The sequence below is a fragment of the Rhipicephalus sanguineus genome, chromosome 4 (genome assembly GCF_013339695.2).
Source record: "Rhipicephalus sanguineus isolate Rsan-2018 chromosome 4, BIME_Rsan_1.4, whole genome shotgun sequence".
Taxonomy (NCBI): Eukaryota; Metazoa; Arthropoda; class Arachnida; order Ixodida; family Ixodidae; genus Rhipicephalus; species Rhipicephalus sanguineus.
Window position 1 is genome coordinate 110,374,966 of NC_051179.1, and position 11,637 is coordinate 110,386,602.

Consider the following 11,637-nt stretch of genomic DNA (forward strand, 5'->3'; position numbering starts at 1 on the left):
ATCCTGATTCTACTATGGTACAGTCACCTCACCTGCGATATGAGTGGTCACGACGATGACATTTTCAGGCCAGGAAGCCGCTTCTCTGGTGACGCCAAATTTGTCCACGATGAGAACAAAGATGAGACCTAAAGCGGAAACAGGTATGGTGAGGAAAAACACGGCGGCGGAAATTGTTATCGGCACGCCCCAACATCTATCCGCTGGAACGGTTCGTTGCCGTCTGGTGGCCGAGCTTTGTGTCTTCTGTGGAGGCAGATGCATCCTTGTGCTGCGAACGAACGGCGGAATTGCAATAAGCATCAGAGATATTCTGGGGTTGGCATGGGCATAAGGGCCGCTATGGAAGGAGTGTTCTGCTTTGTTTCTAACAGCCCGTTCCGGAGGCTACACTGCACCACAGCTCGGTAGCTGTTCTTACAATTCTAGCACAGTAAAAATTTTGAACGACGTTGTGGCAAGTGCTTTGGACACAGAACAGACGCTAGCGGAATGATTTTATTCGATACTATATTTGTCAATTGTTTCGTCTTGAACTGGTCATGCAATATTTAACACATCTTTATACCTCCGCACCACGGACTGATCAATTTATGACAATGTTGACTTGCAAAGTTCCCTCGCGTCACCAGATCTGCTTCACCTAGAATGTACTGTACTAATATGCCGATTTGAAATGTGAGTAGATTCTAATAAAATAATCTAAGGTACTCAGCGGTAGTTCATTGATTTCGTGGGACTTGCAAAGACCAGCTGTGTATATCGCGCAACCAAGAAAAAAACGGAGCGACGCACTCCTCTTGAGTTCTAACCGGAAATTCTTTCCGGGTTATGCCTTACTAGGTATTCATTTGCAATGTTGTAGCTGTGCAAAATACCTGGCATGAACTGTCTAAGATAAGCACACTTTTTCCTTCAGCAGTTCACACTGTGCGGTGTTTGCTTTTTCGTTTCTTCAGTGAAGGTGTCGTTGACGCCTGGTGACACAATCAATATATGAGTGCCAGTTAGCTTAGATTCTCTAAGCTCACAGACACATTTCCTCTGGCCTGCATAAGCCCATATAAACACCTTGTGGACTTGCCATTACCGTTGTACAAATGAACTTCGCTGATGCTATATGAGTGCTACTAACATGTCTCGGACCCTATGCTATGTTTCTACACAAAACAAGTACGACAGATACCGTGCGAGAATTCGAGCTTCCGACGCAGATCGTGAGGCTGCTTTGTAAAAGTTATTGCGTGCAGCTACAGACGTAAATGCGTCTGCGCGCTGCGAGCAATAGTTGTATTTTACCGTATTATTTTTTATTCGAATAATTGCAGTCTTGTATCGGGAGACTTTTGGTGTAGCGCGAAGGGAAACACGGACACGAGAAGGCACACAGGAACACCACACAGCGCTACTAGCAACAACATGTTTATTTTCAAGAACCAGAAACGTTGTTGCTAGTAGCGCAGTGTGGTGTTCCTGTGTGCCTTCTCGTGTCCGTGTTTCCTTTCGCGCTACACCAAAAGCCTTTCAAATGAGCAACCAACAAGCTCACGTTGCAACCCTCATTGTATCGGGAACAACATCACCATAGGATGTTCATGAACTATCACTTTTAAAAAAAGTATTACGCCAGCTGCTCGTATTCCTTAAGATAGCTACAGAAATACATTATTTAACAAAGCTGAACAACAAAGTCGATGTCATTCAGTTTCAATATATTGCCTACTACTGTGAAAAAAGGCTGCTGTGAAATGTAAAGAAACCTTATGACGGATACATGCGGTATTTATCGGTCCTTGTAATATAAGCAAACATCACCATCGCAAGTACGACATTTGATAGCGAGAAACTTGCATCGAGCTTCTTTTAGCATACTAATCACTGAAGGAACAGACTACATTGCCAAAAGCGAATATTACTGAACAATCTTGAAAAGAAGAGCATAGATCTGAATGATATTCGGCGTCAAGTTCTAAGCCGTATTTCATTACACGCTTGCGAATGAAGTGTCTCGTGCTTCTTCGCATTGCTTACTTGTTTTCTTAATTAGTTGTTAGATAGCGCTTGTGTCGTTGTTTTTCTTCTTTCGTCTGTGTCGCGTTTGCGCTAACCATCATGAGCAGAGACTTTGTCTGGGCGAATTGGTGCGACGTTTGCAAAAGAGAAGAGCACGAAGGACGAGACGAAAGACACATTAACCACAGGATGAGTGCTGACTACCACCTGAGATTTATTTCATGAAAGTGCCTTCTTTATGGTGTCACATGTCACCACCGTCAAGAGGCCCCACTCACGAAACCAGTAATAGCAGCAATCATGAACGCTATCTCTTAAGAAAATCTGGATTGACGCACAGTTAGCAACCGGAACAGGACACACATATTATACAGACGAGCATGGCAATTGTTGAAATACACTTAAAGGCAAATTATCACAGTTTAACAAGTAAGTGCGCACATCTCGGTAAAACATTGGATTTCGAATGCTCATCCATATCAGCACAGAAAGTACGATAATATGGCTACTAAAACGTGGCAGCTGGAAACGACGATGAACCTAAAGCAACCAAGGAAAACCGCAGGAAAACAGCCAACCAAGGAAAACCGCATGAAAACGTGACATCTAGAAGATAAAGCTCACAGTCAAGAAGGGCATGAGATGGGGCGCCAACGCACTTGTGATCAAGTTTCTTAATGTGATAGCATAGAGTTCTTACAATAACCTAGAGAGGAAACTGGCGCTGCGATCGTTCAACCACCATGGGAATGATGGGAAGTACAGGCTTGGGACTCGATTGCGTTAACTAGCGAACTGCTACGGATGTCTTTCTACAGTTTCAGTTTCGTTCTTCGCGAGGCGTGGGTAATGTGGTGCGTTACAAAGCACTCAAGCAGTGCCTTTGTTGTTCAAAGAGGCTGAAGACCGCTAGATCTCTTGATTTGCTGTTTCGTTGCAGCTTTACAGGTTGTATATGGCAGTTTTAGTAAAGCGTCGTGCACTCACCGCTGCGCGCAGATGTAGCGTCCCATGCCAGTGCAGGAAATTGCATAGAGTTCACGTCTTTTGATAAGCGCGTCTTGCCAAAACTCGTTCAAATCGGCTGCAAAACGACGGCGAAGCTAAGTAAACGCACCTTGACGCTCCTCTGACTCGACTTCACAACAAAACGAGAGATGCGTTGGAGGCAGACCACTTGGACAGACGCACCTGGCATCGCAGCAGACGATACGTTAAGCGTTTCTCACTCAATACGGTACTGTTATTTCCATAAGTAGATAATGCGTACTTTCGAGGGAAAAACAAGCGTGTTTGTTTCCAAGTATTGTAAAAAAATAATTCACTACTTGATGATGCCAAATCTGCAACACAATTGCAGAGCAATACATACCCTCCCAGTCAGCACAGCACATTGGTCCAATATTGTTTATACGTTGGCAAACGATGGCCCAATGATGGCCCATACAAACCACTATAAAACCAATGTTGGCAAGCCAGCCTACAAGGATGCCAATAATGGTCCATCTTTGCCAGCCAACATACAATATTGGTCGTGCTATTCTTTGAGGTTGGCAACAACGGCCCATGGTTCCCGATGTAAATACGATATTGGCAGAACCAGGCCGTATGAATGGCAATATTGGGCCAGCTTATCCGTTGGTAAAACAATATTGGTTAAGTAATGGCAGTAGGTCGGATATATTGTCCAGTCAATCTGACTGGTTAAACAATATTGGACGGCCAATGCTACGCGCCGGACAATATTGTCCAGACTTACACGTTGTCGCTCCAATGTCTTAAACACTGGCAAGCATATGCATGATTAATCGGCAAGAATGTTTTTTTCCCCTTTTACCATCACTGAGGGAAGGTTAGCCCGAATCGAGCCACCACCTGCATGCACGCTATTATGAAAATCACTTTGTCCGGCATCCAGCACACCTCAAAGAAGATTTCTGGTTACTTATCACCATAGGCGTGCGCAGGGTTCCCCATTAGGGGGGGCAAAGGTTCGTCGCAGCGCCCCCCACCCTACTAAGAGGTTCGTCCGAATTAACCGGGTTGCGGACAGGTATGGCCGAATTAACGAGAGTGTGATGCCGTTAAACAATAAACATGCTTGCAGGGACCAGAGAACGCGTCCTAATTATCCGACTTTCCGAATTCATAAGTGTGGAATTAACGAGCTTTTACTGTATAAAGATGGCAAAAACAGTCCATCGTTGTCAGCCAACAAACAAAACTGCAAATTCCAGTCTATAAGAAAGGGAACAATGGCGCACACAGGGTCTTGATTTTTAGGTTGGCATTTAGTGTGGCACAAAATATACGCTAAATAGTTGGACAAAATTCGTTTTACAGATGTTGAGCAATGTAAAATAAGTACCAAGTTCTCAACTGAGTTTTGCGCGCTGTTGGAAATACATCTATGAGAAAGGAAACACAAAACAAAATCTCACTTTGCAATGCTTGTTGAAAGTTAACGTTAATTGTGTGATACAGCCAGCGTATACATCGCAACTGTATAAAAACAACCAAAAAACCCTACTTTTACATTGATTGAAGCTGTACATAGCGTTGACGAGTTAATGGAGTAGAATAGAAGTCATCTGCTTCGCAATGGGCCTCTGCGCTGGTGCGCCTTCTGCGCACCACACACACACCGAAATTATTCTCAGGCTTTATTAGCGGCAAACAATCAAAACATTTCATGTGACTTCAACCACGCTGTGTATTTTCGTGTTTGCTACACGACTGGTTGGATTACAGGATTATAACTTCTTTGAGTGCGCGCTACAGCGACGTGCTGTCCAAGACTACGGTATCGCCCGCGGAATCTTTAAATGATCGATGAGTTATGTTTGCACTTTCAACGCTTCACACAACCAGACGTGTTCACTTTGAATAAATGTTCTCGGTGATCGGGAGGCCGGAGAAGCAGCGCGGCGCCATGTTTTGCTGCGGAATTTCACGTCCTCTCCTCGCGGCAGTGGGGCAACGCGGTGGTCGCTGGTCATAAAACACTTGTCACTTGACGGCTGCTCCGCCCACGACGGTTCGCTTTCAATGCCTTTGAAAACGAGGGGGGGGGGGGGGGTTGAGGGAGATGGCGGGAGACGACGGCACCTCGGAAGATGCGTACGCGTTTCGGCCCCTTCTGGCCGGCGGCTATTCTTCGTCAGTCAGTGGCGGTTACTTTCCCTCGTTCGGGCTCCCAGCATCGGCGGGCGCCGCGCGCGCCCCTCAGTATTCAGTCGAGAGTCATCGGGAAAAAACGGAGTCGGATACCGAGACAGGATGCCACGATTCTACGGATACCGAGATTCGACGGCGATGCCACAGTGAGAAGGCAGCTGCCCTGTTCTTCATCGGACCTGACTGTTTTGACTTTTGAAGAGCGATCCGCAGATGAGCGCCGATGTGTTCTGATAACTCGCAAACTTTCCGCCGGATTTTTGTGTTCGTATCGCGTTCAGTAAGTCGTTTTTCTCCTTCGTCGCATGTTACTTTCCGTGTTGTTCGTAAGTGAAATGTGTGCTGCGTTTATTATTGTCTACATTACCGCGTAAGTTTTTTTAAATTTGCTAGTTTGTGAATACCGATGTGGCGGGCTTTATTGTGCGCTTCGAAGTAGGTTGGTTAAGTTCTCGCCCTCAGCGATGTTGTCAGCATTTGCGTGTGCTATTTTGTTCTTTTCTCGCGTTGTAGTGCGTCAGCTTAACACCCTTTCTTCATTTGCCCTTCGCCGCTGGATTCGCGCAAAGAAATGATGGATTTGTAACACACAAATTTTTATTAGTTGTGAAGTTGTCGCAGACTTTCAAGCTCTTGCCGCAGTCACCTTTTAATTAATAAATAGGCGATGAACTTTCTGGTAGTTCAAGGTGGTTATGGATCTCGGCTGTATCGAATGTCTGTTCACGTGTACATGTTCATATATTTCATTTTCTATCACGCTTCGCTTTTCACTGACTTCCTTTTGAACCTTCGGTGAACTGACAAATCAAATAAGCGCTAACACCTAGGGAGGCTGTGTGTGTTTGTGAGTGGTCCCGTTTCCCCGATTTCTAATATAAGGACGTTATTGAAGGTAATTAGTGTAGGTTCTGTGCAGCGCTGTTATCTGCCAGCAAGCGGTCAGCAGAACAAAGCGCGAAATGCGAAATTATTTTCAAAACTTGCAGTATCTTTGCCATATGTATACACGCAGAATAAACTTGTGTGTACTCTCAGCTTTTGTACGCTGATTATCCCTGCTGCTTGCCTAAAAGCAAAAGCGTGGGCAACATGCATTTATTTACGTGCACCAAAATCTACCTCACGTTAAACTACACATTCAGTGGAAAATGTTTTCATTTCCAGCGTTAAACGCTGGAAATAAAAGAACGATGGTGCAGCCAACGATAAAGGCTGGCAAAAAATATTGGAGCTGCCAATATTTATACAATGTTGGCGATACGTACGACGAACAATGTTGGCTACAGCCATCCTTGCCATTATTGGCGATATGTTGGACGGACAATGTTGGCTACACCCATCCTTGCCATTATTGGAAAATCATTGGCATCCAATATTGGACCAATGCACATTTAGGTGTAGCAAACCCCCAAAAGCCAACGCAGGACCAATATTTCTGCCAATGTTTACCAACATTGTTCCGAGATTGGTCCAATGCCGGCGTGCTGCCTGGGCTGGTGGTTAAATTTGTGCAGGTTTCACTTCCATCTCACAGTCACGCAAACTTTTTGCAATACATTTTACGTACAAAAAGATGAAGCAAGTTTTAATTGGAAATAAATTCATATCGCTTTGTTTTACACTCGGCAAACGAGCGTCGCGAATCTCAAGAACCTAATCCATCCGAAGCAAATCCGAAACCTGTACTTCCCATCATTCCCATGGTGGTTGAAGCGCCGCTCAAGGAGCCCGCGTACACACTAGCGCCAGATTCCCCTCTAGGTATTATTGTAAGAAACTCTATGTGTGATAGGCTTCTAAATTGACACGTGCAGTCTTGTCTTCACTCCTACCAAGAATCATTGTCCCTTCAAACCGGGCCACACATCCTGTGCACTTAATGACATGCGCAACTAAATTAACAAAGTGAACAGCAGCGTAAGATCGCGTGTTGCCTTACGGACGCGTAGTCGGCCCTTCGCTGATTTGTAAAATGAATAATTATGGCGTAGTGGGCACTTAGCAACTGTACTTGCAGTAGGAACTCTAGGATAGTTTGAAAGGGTCAATGTTACGCGCACAGTCGTTCGTTTCCTTACGGCACGGTTGAAGCATGCACCGAGAACCGAAGCAAGTCTAGCAATTGAGAAGGCGATGCGCACGAGGCTCGATTAAGCTATCGCGTCCCACTCTTGAAGGCGAAGCTCAAGCGTCCTCCAAGTTTTTCCACTGCTCTAAATCAGGCGGCCCGGTGTGCTGAAGTCCCGTATGCCACAGGTAGCGTCGACGAGTCGCTTGAAGCCCACGGCATGTCCATAAAGATATAGTTCAGGTCGGCTCCCCGCTCTGAAGCAGGACAAAATGGGCAGCTCGAAGCTGTTGCGATGTACCCCCCCCCCCCCCCCTATGCGCATATTGAAGGCGTCACGCGATATCAACACAGAACAGCGTCGGGATTAAACCCTAACAATGGCTATCAGCAACACTCATCTGGCCGTTGCAACCATTTTCTCCGCGAGTACGTCGTTCGCCGTCAGCTTCTATATCGCCACAGCATGAAACTTGATGGTCCGGAATTTACTTGTTATTCTAAAGCACCTGCTAGCATCGCTGACCATGAAAACGATTCTTCTGTATTCGCCATATCTGATTTGCGCGACATCGACGAAGAACAGCGTTGGAATGAAAGCCTAAGTGTTACCGTTCAGCAGCTCTCCTGTGGACGTTCCGACCCTTCTATGTGCCAGTATGCTGTACGCAGTGAAGGCGTATATCGCCGCAACAGGAAACCTGATGGTCCGGAATTTCGCTACTTATTTTTAAAACACCTCCGTACCACCATTCTTCAACATCTACACGATGCTCCAACTGCGGTACATGTTTCACGCACCTGCGATCGCGTGCGGCAGCGGTTCTTCCGGCTTGCTTGATTCGTTCTATGCGGCGACGGCGATACGCTGCCAGCTGCGAACACTGTCAGCGTCGCAAGCTTCCTGCTTATCCACAGGCTGGCCAACTTAAACCTGTGGACATTCCATCGGAGCCACTCTTTTTCATCACCCCTTAACTTGCCGAGACCTTTCCCTTCGTCCGTATCTGGCAACGAATGGATTGCCGCCGTAGCCGACATTCGTAACTGAATTTTCACGCTCTGTACGAGAACACATCCCGGAATTTCACAAAAGGTGCTTCGCACGGCGTGGCACGGCGGCCGCGACACATTCTCCCTACTGCCTACACCCCAAACCACGTCTTCCATGCTCTATTCGCGGCGAAGCTACAAGCATTCTACGGTGGAATGAGAATTTTGATTAGTCTTAATTAAGAAATACACGTCGTAACTGTGCGCTTTCCAAGCACAACACTTGGGTGCTACGTGCCCGCCAAACGTCACTTTTCTATGCTCACTTATGACGGACGTATTGGTACTTCTGTGATGTCAGTCCATGGCCTTTTTTAATTACGTTTTAGTGAACTTTTGATCCTCATTCACATATCTATCCTATACAACACTTACCTAGAACTGTTTCTACGTTTTTATGAGTTTTTTTTTTATTTTTCAGACTTTTCTTACACGATTCATGACGTTGTTTATGGGCCATGAGAAGTCAACCTCTCCGCTAAAGCCCTATGTCGGTATAGGTAGCGCAATAAAACAAAACATCGTTGTACGAAAAGCTGTAGGGTAGATTTATTCCAAACGTTGTTTGCAGGATTAGGCAATTTTTATTGAATCAAGGAGAAGTTAATGTACATATAACGTGAGCTGGTTGCGTTATTATTTTCTTTTACAACGTAGTGGTCTAAGCTAGAATAAGTAGTTATAATATTATTGATACTACCTTCACAGAGGTTTTACAGAAGTATCGGGAGAACCTACTTCGATCATATTGGCCAACCCTTCTGTCCGACAACACATTTTTCTGCGACACGGGCTCTTTAAAGCAATGGCATTAAAAGATAATCTCTTTTTGGTAAGCGATAACACCTCGCTGTGAGCGCAACAGACCGGGCATTTATATCATATAACAACACTGAAAGACCAGGACGAAATGTTACGTAAATAAACATTGTATAATTAACTTTCATCCAAAGAGAAACGAACAACACTTCAGGAAAAAAATAATGTTCCGCATGGTCGGTGGCTCGGCTGTGACACACACACAGGCAGTTTGTTAGTAGCTTAAGTTCTACGTGTATAAGACCGTCTTTTCCGAGACAAGGCCTGATTACGCATAAGGCGTAATGTCCCCGATAATTCAATGAATTTGTATAGCGCAGTCGGAACAGCACCGCGATTTGCACCAACCTGATACGCTTCAACAGAAAAAGCGTTTGGTGTGTTCAGTCTTATGCCCAGCTCACCAGTCGGCATCGCGCGAAACATTCTACATGGGAAGGCAATGCTACGGCATGAAGTGTGTAGCAAAGGACACTAGTAGCATGTGTCCTATTGCAAGGCACAGCCACATATCGGCAGCAACCCAAAAAAACATATGTGTTTGTATCCTCAGCGCTATTTTAGGCGCCCCTCTGGGTTTGGCAAAATGACTGCCAACCTAGACAGGGCGTCGGCGGCATCTTTGGGACGGCTCGACTGTGACACACACACAGGCAGTTTGTTAGTAGCTTAAGTTCTACGTGCATAAGACCGTCTTTTCCGAGACAAGGCCTGATTACGCATAAGGCATGCAACGCTAAAAATCCAGAACATTCCACCTCAGTTGTGAAATGATTTCGTTGAACTGGTGCGAAACTGGAAGAGTAGTATTCTAGAACCTGCAATTGCCACGTTACCGCAAACGCAATTCTCTTATGCACCGTACAGCCAAGTCTGGCGTAAATACGTGTCAGGGTGTATGCCGATCGCAATGGCAACGTTAGCGTCATTATCTCCAACTTACTAAAGTTGTTCTATATCGACGTGCACACAGAACCCTACGTGATGGAAGTACTGGCCGCAAGGTATGAAGTGAGTTGTTTCTCTCCCTTTATCCTAAATATTGCATTAAAAGCATTTGAGAACGTTTGGCGGCCGTTTGGAGGACATACAAGACCTAGATAATGTGATGTGAAAATACAGTTATTGGAAGCATAATTTTTATGCACCCGCACGCCTCGTACGCACATTTGAGACAACAGAATATTGTGCTCAGACTTTATGTGAAGCTTGTAACTTAGTTTTGCAATGTTGGCGTGAAAAAAAACTGTCTGAAAGTGAAATTTAATGCACAGCCTTATGATCCCGAATAACGAGCCGTTACAAAATTACCTTTTTTTGCGTAATACGACTGCTAATGTAGAAAATAAATTATTTCAGGTTGTAATTACTTACCTGGCGCAGCGACTGCAATTTTCACTAATTCGGCCACCTCGCGCGGCTTACCAAGGCAAGAGGTGGAGCAGATATAATAGTTAACGATGTGCTCCAGTCATTCAATATTCAAGCAACGCTATTGCTCACCTGCTGGAAAAATGAGCTAAGAATCATGCATTACAACGCAGACGGCGCAAGTGCGAAGCGGCAGCTGTGCTGGCATGGCGCCACGTGCTGTCGGAATTGAGAGGGATGCGCACATTCTGCAAGTACAACGTGCGAGCATACGCCTACTTTCTCTCACCGACTCGTGGTGGGACCGTAAGTACTACATAGACAAAATGAAAAGTTCATTTTAGAACGAACCCTGCCACAGCAGAAAAACTGTTAATGTGCTCGCTGTTCTATACATGGCACGAGGATTGGTACAAAAAATAACATTCGAACAGCAGATAGTCGCTTCGCGAGCTTGAGGTATTAGGAGAGAATACTGAAGAGATCGATTAAACATCTCGAAGTCAGTGAAGAAAGTGAAACGTGGAGAGACGACGTAGTGGAAGCACGTGGCTAATGCCGAACGCAATGAAGTCAAATGTTGGTCATATTGAGCAGTTTATTTCCTTTCATAGTGAGTTTACGTGGGCAAATGGGCGGGTAAGCAGTGATGTGTTTCGCCAGATTTTGAAATCACCATCAGCCTCAAAGAATTAGAGAAGTGTAGTGTTTTGCAGGATGACGAACGAGGCGTTATTCTAAGGACCCTGAGTTGAAATAAATGCGTTTTATTGGCGGTGTGCATTCGCGGACAATTCTTTACCCTGTCAGAATGCATTACCGGGTGTTTAGTTATGCCTTTCAGTAATAGTGTACATGCTTATCATTTCTCCAAGTGCTACATTCTATCCGCAAAAATACCTAAACATAGAAAACGCACTGAAAAGATACGACGTAATGCGAATTAGCCACACTGTGTATTAGATAGCGTGAAGCGTCAGAGTGACCTAAAGGCGGTTATCTTCGGTTACGCTCTTCCGTGTTTTGCGACAAACAAGGAACAAGGCAAACTGGATCGTGACAAACAGGTTGATTCCACTGAGCATCCTATAGAAGTTGTCGTATGAACCTCCCCCATCCCTGAAGAAACCTGC

At 45.3% G+C, this 11,637-nt stretch overlaps 1 protein-coding gene across 2 annotated transcripts in view; it reads right to left on the reverse strand.

Annotated features, from left to right (window-relative positions):
- Positions 1-11,123: 11,123 nt before the first annotated feature.
- The window catches only part of LOC119390547 (monocarboxylate transporter 9), a 62,508-nt gene continuing 61,994 nt past the window's right edge, over positions 11,124-11,637 (reverse strand). For both annotated transcript variants that reach the window (XM_049414866.1, XM_049414864.1), the window contains exon 4: positions 11,124-11,633. In XM_049414866.1, coding sequence (XP_049270823.1) covers positions 11,491-11,633 — 143 coding nt within the window. In that variant the 3' untranslated portion in view covers positions 11,124-11,490. The remainder of the gene's footprint in view (positions 11,634-11,637) is intronic.